At 37.8% G+C, this 19,524-nt stretch overlaps 1 protein-coding gene across 1 annotated transcript in view; it reads left to right on the top strand.

Moving 5' to 3' along the window:
• The window catches only part of rempA (intraflagellar transport protein rempA), a 185,998-nt gene that overhangs the window by 128,769 nt on the left and 37,705 nt on the right, over positions 1–19,524 (top strand). Inside the window, exons 17-19 of the mRNA XM_068228322.1 lie at positions 3,007–3,184; positions 8,383–8,669; positions 14,096–14,372. Coding sequence (XP_068084423.1) covers positions 3,007–3,184; positions 8,383–8,669; positions 14,096–14,372 — 742 coding nt within the window. The remainder of the gene's footprint in view (positions 1–3,006; positions 3,185–8,382; positions 8,670–14,095; positions 14,373–19,524) is intronic.

Genomic DNA, 19,524 nt, shown 5'->3' on the forward strand with positions numbered 1-19,524 from the left:
GAAGATGTTCAAAATATTCCCTCCACCTCTCCAATGATTCCCTGGGATCTATTATGAGTTTACCTGATTTACTCAAAACACTGTTCATTTCCTTTTTCCCTCCCTCCCTTCCTAAGATTCTTTATTATTGTCCAGAAAGGTTTCCCTGCTGCTTGACCTTGCCTTTCCGGGTTATTACCAAAATCTTCCCACGACTTCATTTTGGATTCAACAACTGTTTGATTCGCTCTGTTTCTTTCATCCACATACAAATCCGTGCCTGCCGCGGCCATTGGAGCCATTTCTGATGAGCCTCCTTTTTACATTTACAAGCTGCTCTCACTTTATCATTCCTCCAAGATGTTCGCCTTTTCCCGTCTTTACACATAGGTGTTCCTAGGCATTCCCTTGCTGTTTGTACTACATCATCCCTGTATGCCACCCATTCTTTTTCCATATCCTGAACCTGCTTACTGTCCAATGTTCGAAACTTCTCACTGATCATATCCATGTACTTCTGTCTAATTTCCTTGTCCTGGAGATTTTCTACCCTTATTCGTTTGCAGCTTGATTTCACTTTCTCTACCCTAGGCCTACTACAGATCAGATAGTGGTCTGTATCATCAAAAAATCCCCGGAAAACTTGTACATTCCTAATAGATTTCCTGAATTTGAAGTCAGTTAAGATATAGTCTATTATGGGTCTGGTACCTCTAGCCTCCCATGTGTAGCGGTGAATAGCCTTATGCTTGAAGAATGTATTCGTAACAGCTAAACCCACACTAGCACAGAAGTCCAGCAAATGCTTCCCATTCCCATTAGCTTCCATATCTTCCCCACATTTACCAATCACCCTTTCATATCCTTCAGTTCTATTTCCAACTCTTGCATTGAAATCGCCCATTAGCACTATTCTATCCTGGCTTTTGACCCTGACCACGATGTTACTCAATGCTTCATAAAACTTGTCAACTTCATCCTCATCTGCACCCTCACATGGTGAATACACTGAGACAGTTCTCGTCCTAATTCCTCCAACTGCCAAATCTACCCACATTATTTGCTCATTTACATGCCTAACAGAAACTCTGTTGCGTGCAGTGGTATTCCTGATAAACAGCCCTACCCCATACTCTGCCCTTCCCTTTCTAACACCCGTCAAGTACACTTTATAATCTCCTATCTCTTCCTCGTTATCTCCCCTTACTCGAATATCACTTACTCCTAGCATATCCAGATGCATCCTATTTGCTGACTCAGTCAGTTCTACTTTCTTTCTTCCAGTAATATTGATAGCTCCCCATCGAATTCCATTTCATTCACCAAGTTGTTCCCAAGGAGTCCCTCGCCTGTCAAATGAGAGTGGGACTCCGTTACTCCCATAGGTCCGAGGCTTGCTTAAAACGTTCTGAGCTAGGTAAATTCATGAAGCAGGATGCTACCCTACTTACACATAGTCCAAGTGAGTATCTCTCCTCTATGTCCGAGATGCCCACTCCCATTCCATAGCAACTGGTATCTCGACTCTCAGGACCACTTACTAGGCCTCTCAGCCATTGCCCATTGTTCACGAACTAGGACGTGACTACAGTAATCCACACCATTATTATTGTTCACCTCTGTGATGTATTGGTTAGTGTGATTAGCTGCCACCCCCGGAGGCCCGAGTTTGATTCCCAGCTCTGCCGTGAAATTTGAAAAGTGGTATGAGGGCTGGAACCGAGTTCACTTAGCCTTCGGGAGGTTAACTGAGTGCGGGGGGGGGGGGGGTTGATTCCCGCCTCAGCCATCCTCAAAGTGGTTTTCCGTGGTTTCCCACTTCTTCTTCAGGCAAATGCTGGGATGGTACCTATTGTAAGGCCAAGGTCGCTTCCTTGTTTGCTTACCTTCCCCTGATTTGTAACCTGTATGTTGTATAGAGTGTGCCGCCTGGTATTAGCTGTATAGAGACATGTGCAAAATACACAGCGATTAAAACAGGATTCATTTCAACTATATTTTGAAGGGAAAAGATGTTAAATATAAGTAAAAAGCCTACATTTTAATTCACTATACTGAAAGTTCAAAATTCGTTACAATTAAATATTTTAACACGCATTAGATAGGGAAAAGAGAAGGGGCATAAACTTAATTTCGCTATTCTGAACATTTTGTTAAACTGTCATTCATTATACTGTACCAGTCGGGGACCAATGTTTATCAAAAAGAAATTACTCCTGTATCACTCGCCCTTTGTCCTGGCTTGTAATAGGCAGAGCCTGACCTACATATACCGGAGCTAGGTTGTCAATTGTAACTTGGTATTTGATTTACTAGTTGTGCTGATCATTTATACAAACCAGTTTTCAAGCCTCACAATTGTCTGCTATGACGTGTGGATGTAGAGCTTTAAGTTCCTTTGATATTTATTTTGATTAACACGTCATATCCTCATGCATTTGCTCAGTCACCATTGACAACTTCATACATTTCGGGGGGAATGTACTACTTGGCACCTTTTTAGAAAGTTTAGTCTTCAGTTGATTTTTGTGAAGAGGTCTATAGGCCTAATTTAATCATATTTTTAGTATATGTTCTATAAAACAGTCACAAAAATTGAACTTTAGTAGCCTAGTTCAACATAGCAACATTTTAATGGATTCTTAAACAAAATTACTGTATATTGTTCCATAGAAACATGGTTCATTTTAAATACACAATAAATATGAGAAAAACTGACTGAATATGACATTTTCTGTTACTTTCAAAACAACTTTAAATTGTTTGTATAATTTTGAGGGCTTTAAAAAAAAAATCTGATTCCTTGTACCTTATTCACAAAAATCTTCAGTAAACTCATCCTATATTCCATCATCTGGAAACTCTGGATTCATCCACTAAAGTTTTTCTTTTCTTACTAATTGGTACATAAATAACTACTGTATTTGTTCTGTAATTTTGTGGTTATTATTTCTTGTGCATTAATTTTTAGTGTTAAAAATATTGCTGTTAGTTTCATATTCCTTTCCTTAACTGTTCACTTTCTAGTGAGGCTGTCTGGGAGAGTCTGGCCCGGATGTGTGTAAAGACCAAACGACTAGATGTTGCTTGGGTTTGTCTGGGACATATGAAACATGCTCGTGGAGCTATGGCATTACGACAAGCCTCTAAAGAACCTGAGATGGAAGCTAGAGTTGGTATGCTAGCTGTGCAATTGGGATTAGTTGTAAGTTCATTTCTCCCTGTTATTGTGAGATAATTGCCATTTCCTGTTGTGTTACCAACTTTTCTTATTCAGTAATGGTTGTGTAGGCCTGGTTGGTGTAAAGAAAAATACAAGATCCTACAACTGGATTTATAAGGCAAACTAGAAGCACAACAGGGATCTGGCATAAAAACCCGAGGAAATTTTACCAGAATATCTCGGAATAATTTTTTCATTAATCGATATCCAGAGTACACGTAACTATGAAGTTCACCAACCTCTGATAGATTATGGCACAAGGAGAAAACAACAATGTAATCTAATGTTAATACTAGCTGTGTAAAGGATAAAAACCAACTACTGGATTCCATGCATCTTCCTCAATTGTGTTCATTGTACTCATGAAATTGTCATCTTACAAATTTGTGCTTCATCAAATATTTCCTCTTTGACTTCAGCCTCTTATAATGAAAAAACTTGTGCATAAATACTGAAAGCAAGAACTGCTTACCAAATACCCTAACAAACTGCTTATTAGAATAAATATTGAATTCAGCATGTTATGGAAGTAGTAGAATTTGCTCGCTGTTATCAGGGTTTACATTTGTACCATTTTCCATTACTCTCTTTTAGACCTGTTGTTTGAGTCATCAGTCCATAGACTTCTTTGATACAGCCCTCCATGCCACCCTATCCTGTGCTAACCTTTTCATTTCTACGTAACTACTGCATCCTACATCTGCTCTAATCTGCTTGTCATATTCATACCTTGGTCTTCCTCTACCGTACTGACCACCTACACTTCCCTCAAAAGCTAACTGTACAGGACCTAGGTGTCTTAGATGTGTCCTATCATTCTATCTCTTCTTCTGGTCAAATTTAGCCAAATCAATCTCTCACCATTTTGATTCAGTATCTCTTCATTCGTGACTCTATCTACCCATCTCACCTTTAGCATTCTTCTGTAACACCACATCTCAAGAGCTTCTATTCTCTTTCTCTCTGAGCTAGTTATCGTCCATGTTTCACTTCCATACAATACCACGCTCCAGACGAAATTCTTCAAAAACATCTTTCTAATTCTTATATCAATTCTCGAGGTGAACAAATTTCTTTTCTTAAGAAAGACCTTCTTTGCTTGTGCTAGTCTGCATTTTATGTCCTCCTTACTTCTGCATTATTAGTTATTTTACTACCCAAGTAACAATAGTCATCTACTTCCTTTAAGACTTCATTTCCTTAACGTGTACCATTTCATTGTTTCCCCTTGGATCTGCTACCTCACATATGAAGCAGGGTCATAATAGGTGTTCAGTTTTTAAAACTATTTTCATAAATTGATTTCTTAACATACTCTTCTTACAGTTTTTATTCACAAGACTGATAAGTAGAATTTTTAAAAAACGAGCTCGATAGCTGCAGTCGCTTAAGTGCAGCCAGTATCCAGTATTCAGGAGATAGTAGGTTCGAACCCCACTGTCGGCAGCCCTGAAGATGGTTTTCCGTGATTTTTCATTTTCACACCAGGCAAATGCTGAGGCTGTTCCTTAATTAAGGTCACGGCCGCTTCCTTCCCAGTCCTAGCCCTTTCCTGTCCCACCGTCGCCATAAGACATATCTGTGTTGGTGCAATGTAAAGCAAATAGCCAAAAAAAAAAAAAAGTATTTAAAAATCAACAGTCAGTGAGGAAAGAAAAAAGAAAGAACTATATTTGTACTGGTTATGGAGGCTTCTGAAGGAATGGAATACAAAGGCTTCCACTTTAAACTACCTTGGTGCTAAGTGGTATATAGTCAGTTAACTCTATGTCCTTTGTCGTGAGGGATTTTTGTTGTAGATTGAGTGAATCCCTAATCACAACTTATAAATCTCATTTTTGTCGTGTATTAGCATCAACTCCCCTAAGGTTAGGTTGAAGGAAAAATCCCACCTTCCAATACTTATTTGGTTTTTTTATTGCTAATCTATGTAATTATAAAACATATTCCAGCTTAAAGTCTAGTTAAATTCTTTTAAAAAGTATATGTTTCGTTGCTAATGTGTAGGTTAGCTGACGACATAAGGGAAGAAGTAAACATAGTGGGACCGGCCGGGAGACTCCCTTCATCATCTTATAACTTTATAACAAAAACATAACCTCAACTTTGGTTATTCTTACGAAGTTTCCCCTGGTCATCATATTCTAAATTGTACATTTTAAAATTTTAAGTCTATCCTCAAGATATTCAAAGTACATACTTCTCCAGCATTTTGAAGAAAGAAGATCCCTCACATACAGATATCCCAGAACATTGACTTGTTGAGTGTTTTAGCTCAACATGAAGGAACATTTTATCTCATCATCATCATCATCATCATAATAAGTGTTTTTATTTCATTTGTGCCAATTTTTGTATCATTTTTTAGGTGAAGACGTTCCACATTAGGAACGAAACATGTAATTTTTTTTAATAATTTAACTAGATTTAAAGCTGGAATATATTTTATAATTACATAGACTAGCAATAAAAAACAAATAGGTATTGAAGGTGGGATTCTTCCTTCAACCTAACCTTAGTTGAATCCCGAGTCATAAGATTTTCAGAACTGAAAGTCTTGTTTCTAAGTTGAATTTATGTCATTGAAGATAAACTGAGTATGACTTTACCACCTCAGCTAGGTAACCCCCTGTCTGCTTAAATTCCATTATCATTCAGATGTTTTTCATTTCCATAACATGACCTTGATTTATGCATTAAACCTCAAAATTACTACATGAAACCATTCTTGCTTGGTTGTAATCAACATCTGCTGTAGAGATTTTATGATCAACCTAGAAATTCTCAATGGCAGTTTCTTCAGAGATCTCAGATTGAAATCCTGCTGCTGCCTTCTTGGATGTGAATTTTATTTGCATTCTTTCCAGAAGAATGATACCTTTTTTTTTTTTTTTTTTGTAATTCTGGAGCAGTGGTTGGATTGAACTGGAACGGCATTCTGGTTCATGATAAAAGTAGATATCATCATTCTGTTTTGTGAACAGTGATCAAATCTATTCTGTTTGTTAAAAAACATCACCACATTCTCTTCATTATTAAAAATGAATTTACTAACAGTTAACTAATGCAAGTAACAAATAATATTGCTTTGTAAACAATACAATATTAAATGTTAAAACAAAGAAGAAAGAATTGAGAAACCAGGGAAGTCTACTTCTATTAGTAACCATTGCAAATCTGATCTTATAATACTTCTTTGATTTATTTCCATAACTTATAAAGTAGAAGGCTTTGGTTCATAACCCTACCCTGTGTATGTCTGAGAATGAGAATGGTTGAAGAAGAAAGTATAAACAGTATAAGAGCTATTATTAAAAATTTGCTACATGATCCATCAATCTGTGTCTTGTTCATTAATGAAATATTTTTCTAGTGGGCATTTATATACTTGTGTTTCTGGTCTCTTGGTCTAAAAATGAGTTTTACTTTTTGGTTTGTACTGCAGAGACCTGATTTTGTAATATGCTTTATCCATCTGTCCACACATCATGTCTTTTTCTGTATCTTTGTTTGTGGCCTTCATCTGTTTGCCTTTTGCTTCAATGCATTTCACAGAAATTTGGTTTTTAATCTCTCTGTACTCCCTGTCTTTTCTTATTTCCGGGCTCAGACATCATTTCTATAGTTCTAGTTGATTTTTTTCCTAATACTGTACTGTTTCAGTGGTTTGTATGATTGCATTTTTTTTTTATTTTTTATTATTCCATCCCTCTTGAATACCACTATCAGTGGTTACTGCCATTTGCGTAGTCTGCCTTTCATATTCCTACTTTGTATCCTACATCCTTTAATATTTGCTTGCACCATTTATAATGAGCCATTTTTACACTCTGCTTGAGTTTGATATCACTCTTGGCACACTAGATTGTGAACACTGTCAACATCAGATCTAGGGTTGCTGTGACTGGACATAATCTGATTATGGTATCGCTGCCTAACTAATATACAATCAATCTTGTTATGATTTTTATCACCAGGTGCTTTCCACATACGGTATACATTCTCCAATACACTTCAAAGAATGTGTTTGTTATGACTAGGAATAGAAATTTTATGCTCCAATAATCCCTTTAATGTGTATGCACTTATGCACTGAAAACTTGTATAATATGCACAGAAATACGTGTTTAGAAAAAATACTAAGATATCATATTGACATAAACATTTAAGGTAATTTTACAGTATATAATATTTCTGTGAATAAACATATTGCAGAAACCATATGAATTATTTAACTTGTCAAAATATCTTTCATATTGAAGAGTTAGGATATGTTTCCCTTATAAATGAAAAAAAAATCCCATTTAAAAAATGGTGGTTACATTTTTATTTCTCCACATTCTCAACTTATTTTCTGTTGCAGTTTACGACCATCAGTTGTTTAATAATAATAATGTTATTTGCTTTACGTCCCACTAACTACTTTTACGGTCTTCGGAGATGCCGAGGTGCCGGAATTTAGTCCCGCAGGAGTTCTTTTACGTGCCAGTAAATCTGCCGACACGAGGCTGTCGTATTTGAGCACCTTCAAATACCACCGGACTGAGCCAGGATCGAACCTGCCAAGTTGGGGTTAGAAGGCCAGTGCCTTAACCGTCTGAGCCACTCAGCCCGGCATATCAGTTGTTTAAAGTTATGTCCTTATAGCAGGAAAAACTTCTCTTCACCTCACAGGAACTTAGGGCTGCATGTACAAAAGATGCAGTTTGTTCTGCTTTTAGTGATACTGTAGAAGTCTGCTATATTGAGATTTCATAAAGGCGAAAATTTTACTCACTATAGCATATTGTCGTTATATTTTATTTTTCATAAAAGAATAAATAAAATAAAAATATATTTGTAAGATATACACGTTAAACAAGCAAATATGCATTATATGCAACATAAAATCTTTATTAAATGGTTGCAAACTTAGTAATTAACTTGCATACCAAGTGAGCATACTTTCTGACTGCAGAGAAGAAATATGCATTTTCATACAATTCCTGTCCGTAGTTATGACCATTTCATTCTACTCACAAAATGCAATCAGCCTCTGCCTTTTGTGTTCTTATTTCCTAGTTCAAATCTTCCAGCACATTTTGTGTTGTCATGTGAGCAAAGGGAGGCATTGAAGTTAACCCATTATGATGTTGATGAAAGTTATAAATTGTGACAACTCGCCTATCACTTTGTTTCAGGAGGAAGCCGAACGCCTTTACATGTCTTGTGGCAGGTATGACCTGCTAAATCAACTGTATCAAGCGAGTGGGGAGTGGGATAAAGCTCTGAGAGTAGCGGAGGAACAGGATCGTATACACCTTCGTACCACCTATTTCAATTACGCCTCCCATCTAGAAGGCAAGGGAGATTTCCCTGGAGCAGCACACATGTATGAGCGATCAGATACACATCGCTTCCAAGTGCCACGCATGCTGCTTGATGATCATCTCAGCTTGGAGTCATATGTTCTGAAATCAAAAGACCCGTATGTAAAGTTACACTATAAATTTGATTAAGAGGAATTGGTTTTCCTGACACAGTGTGAATTATGGCCTGGCCCATCTTATCCTCAGACTACTAGGATTGACCATTAAGTTCTATATTATTGTTAGAGCTAACTCTCATGAAAGTTCTCTACAAGTTTGGCTAGCATTGTGCTTCATAGATATTCCCAAGCCATTGACAATAATCAAAAGCCAAAATGGTTATAAAATTATACAGAGGCGCTAGAGAACCACTTCCATTTACCAGGTTGAAAGCAGTGGAGTTGACCTGACCTTTGATTGGCTTATATTAACACAATGCGGACCGGTCCCGAGAAAACTCGTGTTTGCCTGGCTGAGCGTTGCGGACCGGTCCTGAGTTATCTCTTGTTAGCAGCAGACTGAAGTTTAATGCTATTTTTTGAGATATACCGGAACTATTTGGAGGTCAAGGGTGATAGAACTCTGTTATGTATGGTCACATTTCTTTTTGATTATTCTAGATATCATAGCTTTTCTTTGCATTTCCTGACAACATGTTTACGAAGTTTGAAGAGCCATGCAAGATGGCAACGCTCAGGGATCGCATGTGTTTAGACAGGAATGAAATGATTTGCGAATTATGTGCTCATACAGGCTCCGAATGTCCAAGCGATGCTGAATATTTAGAGTTTGATGATGAAATATCTTCTAATGGAAATGTTTCAAGTGATGACAAGGATATAGCCTTATCATCAAGGTGTGGAACACACGTGGCGCAGAATTCAAAATATGGTAAATAATGTAGTGTTTTCTGACAACTGGGTTATGGACAACAGTGAACCTAGGCTGGAGGATTTTGAAGGTGCTTCTGGTGTAAAGGTATGGCCTAATGAACCTAGAGACATGGGACAAGTAACAGGACTTATGTTTGGTGAGGATTTTTTTCAGTATGTAGCTGAGCAGACAAACTTATACTTTGAGCAGAATTCACATTCTCATTACATATCCCCTAAAACACTAAAGTGGACTAATGTCACTAGCAGGGAAATAAAAAAATATGCTTTGTGTATATTGATAAGGCAGGTGAAGAAATCGTGCCTGAAAGATTACTGGCCAACCAATCCCCCGATTAAAAAAAACCCATATTGCCAAAAATTATGAGCCAGATAGATTTCAACAAATACTCCAGTTTGGAGGTGGTTAGAAAGTGGCCGGGAACAGGGCTGTGCTTGGGGTGAAGGGCACCCGGTCTGCAATGTGTTAACCCCTCACTGATGTAGAAGGTTTAAATGGCTGCTGCTGCTGGTGCCACCCAGGATGGAGGAGAATTAAAGATCCATCACTTTAAAATGCAGCTCACTCACCATAACATACAAAATGTCAAGCAGAAATTTTTTTCAAATTTTGAGGAAGCTTTCTTCAAAACATGCCGTTTATTATTCTATAGGTGAAATAAATGCAGTTTTCATATTACCTTAGTAATTCTGGTTTGTGCGATAGCCCTTGAAGCAGTCTTCTAAGCAGAGTCCCACATTGCACACCAGAAATCTGCATAATTTTCAGTCGTGATAATTTCTGCTGTAGCGATATCATCCACTACACTCGAACCACTACTATCACTTCATGGTAATTCAGAATCGCTAAGTATGTCCAACCCTTGTCCCATTTCTCTACAGGCTCGGATATGAAGCGAGATGAATCTTCATAGCGAGTTGTTACGACCGGACGCCCTTCGCGTCAACCTCATCAGAGGAGTTAATGAGATGAAATTTATTTATTTACTCACTCACTCACTCACTCACTCACTCACTCACTTACAAGTGGCAAAGTTTGGCTCTTGTCCCTCTCTTACACTTTAGGTAAGAAGAGGGTGAAATCCAGTACCAAGCCATAGCCTATTCCTGTTGAATAGTGCGAAAGGGTCTGCTCAAGGTTTTACGTCCTCACCCACACACCCAAAAACTGTCTGTGTCTACTTTCCACGTACAGAATAGAAGTACTAGGTACAAACCAACCATATCATTCAGAGGAGAGAATTGGTACTGTAGTCACCCTGGACAGGTCCTTGACCTACAAGAAACACCACTCTAATGTGTCAGCCAAGATCAAGATCAAAAATAACATCCTTCAAAAGCTGGCAGGCACCTCCTGGGGTGCTACTGATTGTATGCTTCGAAGCAGTGTATCGTTTCATTCAGCTGTCCAAGTGAATCGAATCATAGCAACGGTGAGCTCACGGCACACGAGTCAGCTGACTCGCAACAGACGGTGCTGAGTGGCGCACTCACTGATCAGTGAGTCTCCACAGACCATACATGCATGGTTCATTATCGGAGCCCTTCCACTGCAAGCTGGACATAAAGCGCCATTACTCACTGTAAAAATCGTACGGTTGTGGTTTTAGTACGGCCTCTCACTCTCAGCTCATTTGAAAATAATACTCTCACTTGCATTTCCAATAACAAGGAGGTTTAAATAATAGTTTAATTAATTTACATGTTATAAAAGCAGTTAAATTATACAGTAATTCCAAAGTACTGTAGTTAATAAGTAGACGGGCCATTTTTTGAAATGTTGTTATCTGATTCGTGTCTGAAGATGCACAAACTCCAACATCCCGAGATATTTAAAAAGAATACTGTACATTAAATCCAGAATAGGTAACATTGTCATGTACTGCACAGGTGATTCTTCAGAATAGCCACTGAGGGTTTTATTATTATTGTAATGTTTTTTTATTGGATGTTCTTCCCTATTTTGTTTGTCACACACCAATTTTTTAAAGAATTTTGGTATAGTACCACAAGCTCCCAGAAATTATTCTGTTTATTAGTTTAATGAATCTTGGTATTATAACTTAGTTGATATTGACAGTTGATTCAACTCAACTCTCTAGCCTACTCTATGATTATGAGTCATGCTCTTGCCCACTCAGAAATATGTTTTATATTGGGAAGAACTGCTCAAAATTATATCAGTTTGTATATTGCATCATTGCACAAGACTTCAATCATCAAATCACGAGATCACCAGTTGCGCATTGATAGACATTTTTATATCTAACTCTGTGTACTTATTTAATGGAATTTTCACTGTTGTGCAAAGTCTTTTTAGCATCAAAACTTGATGCAGGAGGTGCCTGCAGCAGAAACCTGAATCTGAAGGCTGGATGACATGCATAAGAAAGCAATTCATAGAATGAAAATCAGAAGGGAGCAGTAAGCATTGAATGTTGTTGCTGCTACATAACAGTACACACAGATGTAATAGGAATGTTGATTCTAATGTGCCATGTATTGGATAACTGTATCAGTTCAGTAATGTGAACGGAATCAAATGAATTGATTCAGTAAAATTAATCGAATATCCCATCACTAATGCCTCTTGCACTTTCTTATTCCTTCATTGAATACTGCTGCTCATTCCTGGCCTAACAGTGCCCATCATTACAGGGTGCATCCAACCAACAAATATTCACTGGCTTTCCACCCTAAGTCACATACCACCTTCATCCCTTAAGAATATCACACATTGCTTACTTGTGGAAGAAAATAGAAAGCAGTCCTCACTTTCCTATCCATTTTGACACAGCAGCTTCCCCGGCTAAACAACTGAAATACAAACACCTTTCTTGGCGTACTATAATTAATCTACAGGACAGATCTTTCAATATATCAGATGCTGGAAAGAACATTGGGAATAGCAATCCTTATTTCCCCAACATCAGATAATTAAAACTCCCTGCAAGCCCCCAGATGGGTTTCTCCTTCTCAGATGGCAGTGAAGGATGCTAAACAGAGTTGGGTGTAGCTGGAGCCACCCTGTGTTCAAATGGGGATGGAAGACTTCACCATAATGTGATTGTGGAAAAGAGGAGCAGTTGGATCATATAGCATGTAAGTGTCCTTTTTCATGCTTAAAGATGGTAGGTTTGAATCTTACTGTTGGCAGCCCTGAAGATGGTTTTCCATGGTTCCCCACTTTCACACCTGGCAAATATACCTTAATTAAGGTTATGGTCGGTTCCTTCCCAATCCTAGCCCTTTCCTGTCTCCCATCATTGCCATAAGACCCGTCTCTGTCTGTGCAACATAAAATAAATAGCAAAAAAAAACCTTGTGAAATTATAGCAGATGGCAAGTTCAGTATGTGTTTTATTAACAGAGAAACTTCCATGCAAAAAATGTGTAATTCCATTAGTCATGGTGTAAAGCATTTAAACAGAGAATGGTGAAAAGTATGTCAGAAACAAAAACATTGTAACATTTATCATATGAGTAGGAGAAGGTAAAGAACAGTGTTAAACAGTAAAATTCCATCTCTTTTGAGAATCTCTTTCATATCTTCAGCCATTACTGTGATATATATTAATACCAATGTTTTCTGGAACTGCAAGACACTGTTTCATTATTGGGACAAAAATATAGTAAATATAATGTCTGTCTCTATGAAGCTGGAAATGCTGATCCTCACCAGTAAACACTTAGATCATATCATCATCATTATCAGCCAATTCAGTCATTATATGATGTGGTCTCTTAAAGTCTGTGAACAAGATAATTATGTAATAGTTCCTTCCAGGCATTGAACAGTTCAGGAAAGAGATCTGTTCTGTAGAAATCGCAATTCTTCTTAGTCTGCATCTGGTGTTAATTTCCAAGTTTTACATAAAAAAGTAAAATTGTTTAAGTTACTAATAATTTTTTGTATGATCCTTATGTAATAAGTTTGTATGTACTTACCTTGAAGTTGTGAAACAGTTGTCATGGACATGGGTAAGCCACATTACTATGGTCTGCTAAAAATAGCGTTACAATTTACAGGTCAAAATTGAAGACAAATCTAAGCTATGACTGGGGAAGTGCTGTTTCAGAAAAGTCTCTGAGGAATTCACAGCTGTCCTATTCACACAAGCAATGGTGATGTTTTTGGTTTTAAGTGGCAGTACATAAATATTATCAAGCCCGTATTTACCAAAATCATTTGAATTGCATTTATGAGAATGACAAGGCAATTAGTCCAGTGCTACATATACAACGTGAGGCTATTGATACTGTCATAGCTTCATAGACAGTGCTTTTACTCATGACTGTGATATCTGTTTACCAGATTCAAAAGAGTAGTAGTACATGAATTTCATTACTTCAACAGAACTCTCAAGAACTTATGGAAATATTTTCTCTGAGACTGCTACCTCCATAAAACCTGGTTTCCTTTCCTAACAGTTCTTCATACTTCATTAAATATTTTATAGAACTTATCAGACCCCAAGTCTGTCTAGATAGTAATGCAAGGTATTGTTATAGAAGAAAAAAAAAAAAAAACTGCTGCAGTTTACCATTAAAGTCTTCAATTTGATTTCTTCACATCATGAACATCTAAAAGAGGATATTGCAACCCACTTTTGTACATGTTTTATAACTTGTTATGATTTCTCCTTTTTCAGGCAGTTGGTAAAATGGTGGGCTCAATACATGGAGAGTACAGGCCAGATGGATCTTGCTCTTCAGTACTATGAAGAGGCTCATGACTATTATTCATTGGTCCGTGTACTGTGCTTTCAAGAAAATCTGGAGCGAGCCTCGGAAGTGGCCAGCTCTACTGGTGACCGAGCAGCTTGTTATCACCTGGCGAGACAGTATGAGGCTCTGGGGAAGATCAGTGAAGCTGTACATTTCTTCACTAGAGCCCAGGCCTATGGAAATGCTGTGCGCATCTGTAAGGTAACTGTCTAGTTTCACATTCCAGATATAATTGATTAGTGCCAAAAGAGTTGCTTACTTTCATTGACTGAAGCTAAAGGGATTATAAGACTAGATGAGTATTTTTACTATTATTATGGATAGAACTTGGATGTATGTGAAACTGTTATTACATAATTGAATAGCATTCTTAAAATATTAAGAGAAACCATGGATGTCTCATCTTGTATAGATCATCATCTTATATATCTTCTTCACATTTATCCAGCCTTAGTGCAGACTCCACTTGTTTTCCCCTCGACTTTTATTTTAGGCGATCAACAGCTTTGTTAGTGGCTGGTCAGCACTCCATCCCGTACAGTGCCACTGGGTGAAATTCAGAAAAGCTGGAATGGTACAAAAGGCTAAATATAACATTCAAAACCCTGTAATCCTTGAATTCTAAGCATTATGCATGTTATTTGTTTAATCAGCTTTAGTAGTTTGATAAAATAATGTCTTTTGACATCTGAAATCATCAAATCTTGTATAGTTCACATATCTCTTCTTTTTTTTAAATATAGACAAATAGGTATACAGAGATAATTCCATAAATAATGCTCAGTTGGTAGTACTGCAGATTAGGGTTGGGCACTATGTCCCTGTTTCGGCACACTGTGCCGGTACACAGTTATGTTCCGCTGTTCCAGAACACCGAGTGTCAATTGTTCCGAAACATTCTCAAGCAAGCCGGAGACACTGACTCGCTGTCCCATCAGAAGCGCCACTATGCACTGCCCTTCGCCTACTAGCTGAACTGTGCAGTGGGCACACGGGACCGGAACTGTAACTGCGCAGTGTAGAGAGAACTTTGAGAGGCAACATTACATGCTCCGCGCCAGTGGGAATGTGCCTGTATGGAACGTGCTGTGTGGTGTGTGCCTGTGTGTAGTTGCCATGGTCCAGCATAAAGCTGCAGGGAACGTGAATGAACAGTCGGAACACTGAAATTCGCGCCCAATAATCACGTTTAAAGGCTGCTTTTAGGTCAAGATTTTTCCGGTCAGTATAAAATACACATAACACGGTTACAATGACAGTGCAGGTGGTTTTTTTTGCTACGGGCTTTACGTCGCGCCGACACAGATAGGTCTTATGGCGACGATGGGATAGGAAAGGCCTAGGAGTTGGAAGGAAGCGGCCGTGGCCTTAATTAAGGTACAGCCCCAGCATTTGCCTGGTGTGAAAATGGGAAACCACGGAAAACCATTTTCAGAGCTGCCGATAGTGGGATTCGAACCTACTATCTCCCGGATGCAAGCTCACAGCCGCGCACCTCTACGCGCACGGCCAACTCGCCCGGTGGTGCAGGTGTTTAAAAGTAACTAATTCAAGAATATTTTCACCAGTTGAATGGATTGGCCTGTATTGTGAGTAATCGTGCCAGGATAAAACTTCACGGCACATGAGAAAGCATTATAATCTATTAGCTTCATTTCCGTATTGATTGGTATCACAGTATAAAGATAATTTAAAAGTCACCACCTTATCAATACACAGATTTATTTTCCTCAAAATTGGTAAATTAGGTCAAGACCGGTTTCGATCCCTAAGGGATATATGTATGTCAACTGAAGATGATCCCTTTGGGATCGAAACCGGTCTTGACCTAATTTACCAATTTTGAAGTAAATAAATCTGTGTATTGATAAGGTGGTGACTTTTAAATTACCTTTATACGTGAGAAAGCAGTCGGAACTCTGAATGGAATACTCACCCAAAAAATCATGTCTAAATTTTCGTTTTAGGATAAGAATGTTTTCATTCATTCTGAAATACACCTGTTATGGTTGCACTGGCAGTACAGGTGTTTACAAATGTCACAATGTTATTTTCACCAATTAAAAGTATACTCGCACAGTCGAAGAAACATTCGTCAGTGCTCTATTCACGTACACAATATACAAGCGGAACACGAAAATAAAAACTGTGGGATGTTTAAGTTTGAAATGTCTTGTCATTGTGCCGGTTAAAGGTCCCTTTGCAGACAAAATAGAACATAAATTGCATTTCACTCTGTCCGGTTTTCTGCTAGTAAAAGTCCTGAACAGGACTCCGATGCGACTCCATTTTCTTTAATATTTCAAAAATTTCCCTCAACACTTTCTCGGGGATTGACGTTAAAAATTAATTTGGATTTTAAGCAAACTTTTAAGCCCAAGAAATAATAGGTCATTGCTTTGGAATTAGAAATATAACTGGATGAAAACATTGTTGTACTTTCGTGCTGTTATGCTCTCTGCTCTGTACTTCGAATTCCTTCGCTCTCAACTTCCATTTACTTTCTTTAATATCTCAAAAATTTCCCTCAACACTTTCTCGGGGATTGACGTTAAAAATTAATTTGGACTTTAAGGAAACTTATAAGCCCAAGAAAAATATAGGTCATCGCTTTGGAATTAGAAATATAACTGGATGAAAACATTGTTGTACTTTTGTGCTGTTATGCTCTCTGCTCTGCACTTCGAATTCCTTCCCTCTCAACTTCCATGTACTTTCTTTAATATCTCGAAAATTTCCCTCAACACTTTCTCGGAGATTGACGTTAAAAATTAATTTGGGCTTTAAGGAAACTTTTAAGCCCAAGAACAATATAGGTCATCGCTTTGGAATTAAAAATATAACTGGTTGAATACATTGTTGTACTTTCGTGCTGTTATGCTCTCTGCACTTCGAATTCCTTCCCTCTCAACTTCCATGTACTTTCTTTAATATCTCGAAAATTTCCCTCAACACTTTCTCGGAGATTGACGTTAAAAATTAATTTGGGCTTTAAAGAAACTTTTAAGCCCAAGAAAAATATAGGTCATCGCTTTGGAATTAAAAATATAACTGGATGAAAACATTGATGTACTTTCATGCTGTTATGCTCTCTGCACTTCGAATTCCTTCCCTCTCAACTTCCATTTACTTTCTTTAATATCTCGAAAATTTCCCTCAACTCTAAATCAGTAAACAAATCTAATGCTTTTTCTAATTCTGGAGTATACAGATTCAAATGTAACAACTGCAGCTCCTCATATATCGGACGGACTGGCCGCAGCTTTAACATCAGATAATCTGAACATATCAACGCCATTAAATACAACAGATTCTCTGCTATAGGACAACACATACAAGACTCCAAGCCTAATTTCACCAATATTGAAAAAAGACATAAAAATACTTAAAATCATTAACAAAGGCCCCCTTCCTAAACACTACTGAAAATTGTTTTATTCACCTTGACCAATACTTCAACCCTAATTTCAATTTAAATGATATTTCTGAAAAACCCATTATCCTATTTGACTTCCTAATTCTTCTTCTTAAAAATTCTAAGTTTCAAAACCCAGATTCAATTTTCCATGCCTTACAAAGTTCCTACCCACGTTTTCTACCTCCAACCTAACCCACCCTAAAATACTCCTCCTTTAATTCCGTATCGTATCCTTTCCCATCTTCTTTCAACTTCCAACCCTTTTATCTTCTCTTATCTACTAATCCTCTTCCTTTATTAACTTATTCTATGTTTTCTTTTTTTCACCTAAAAAAAACCTACTTTTTTCGAATTGAACTGTATATACTATAGTGCCACCTGCATTTTGGGTTTTTACATTCAAATTTAAACTCATACCTTGCGCTGCCTTGGACTACCTCAATTACGACCTTCAAGAAGTAGCTCGCTGTGCATATACGCTTTTCATTTGTTTCCGGTATTGCTCTTTTTACCATTTTTCTCTTCACAATTGTTTTTTACGTCAACTGTTCTAAAGAATCTACAAGATCCTGTTTATGTACTTAAATTATATTAATTGTATAATTTATATATATACACACATTTTCGCAACCGAAGCAATTACAGACTGGTTCGTCAAGATATTCACCAAGTTCAGTCGGCATTTGAAAGCACAGTGCCGGACATTGAGTGTGTTGCGCTGATCTTCAGGAGCTAGCAATTCGCTTCAATCAAGGCGACCTACTTCTAAACAAATTTGAGACTTCATATTCATTAATTATATTGTGACATCGCGCCTCATTCGCTGGCTTATTTTACTTTTCACCTCTTCTTGTAAACATTATGAGACAGTGTTGAAATTTGCGTGTGTTGTGCTACTATTCAGAAGATCGCGCCTTACTTCTTATAAGTGACGGACTTTCTACTTCTAGATTTTACGATTTAAAATTGCACAGTGCCAATCCCCATTAACATATTTTGCCTCTTCAACTGCTTTTGTGAAAGACTCACTCTTTAATTTCTTATTTACCTATGCATTGTTTTTTGCATTTTATTCGGCTGATGATGTCCCAGATTAGGGTCGAAACCGGTACCGCTTCCGCTTTTAATTAAATAGGAATGTAATACTACATTTCATATTTATTTGTAGTGAATAGGTTGAACTACCTTATTTATTATTTCAATTTCATTCCTCAACACTTTCTAGGGGATTGATGTTAAAAATTAATTTGGACTTTAAGGAAACTTTTAAGCGCAAGAAAAATATAGGTCATCGCTTTGGAATTAAAGATATAACTGGATGAAAAAATGTTGACACTCCAGCACAGGGCGGCACACAGCTGGTATCGACAGTCAGCCACAGCCAGGGCTAACTAATCTATCTAGTGCGGCCTTGACACAGCACGTTCGGTTGAGGCACATTCCAGCTGAAGCGGAGCATGTCATGTTGCCTCTCGAAGTTCTCTCTAGGACGCAGTTACAGGCCTGTGTCCCTTGTCCCGGCACTCTGTACCGAAACACTCTGCCTCAAGCTCCTAATGTTGCGGAACAAGTGAATGTTCCGGTCTGCCCAACCCTACTGCAGATTGGATGAGGCAATACTAGTGAAAGTCACGCCAGACACAGTTGAAGGCTTGGGCATGATGTACATGTGTTCATTTTATCTGTAGCATACTTACATGTAGATAACAAGAGCTAGAAATGGAGCCTGCATGCGTTTCGGGTACTGTGACTATTGATGATCTAAGATTGTCCATTAAGTTTGGAACTTTTCGTGAAAAACCCAAGATATCCACCATGCATGGAATGAAGTTTGTTGTGAGTTCACTGTGGACTGTGTTACAGTTTCTTGTTGGGCTACTGAGTTTTGTGTTGGCCATACCAGCCTAGATAATATCTCAAGACCTGGAAGTCCAA

The sequence above is a fragment of the Anabrus simplex genome, chromosome 6 (assembly GCF_040414725.1).
Source record: "Anabrus simplex isolate iqAnaSimp1 chromosome 6, ASM4041472v1, whole genome shotgun sequence".
Classification (NCBI taxonomy): Eukaryota; Metazoa; Arthropoda; class Insecta; order Orthoptera; family Tettigoniidae; genus Anabrus; species Anabrus simplex.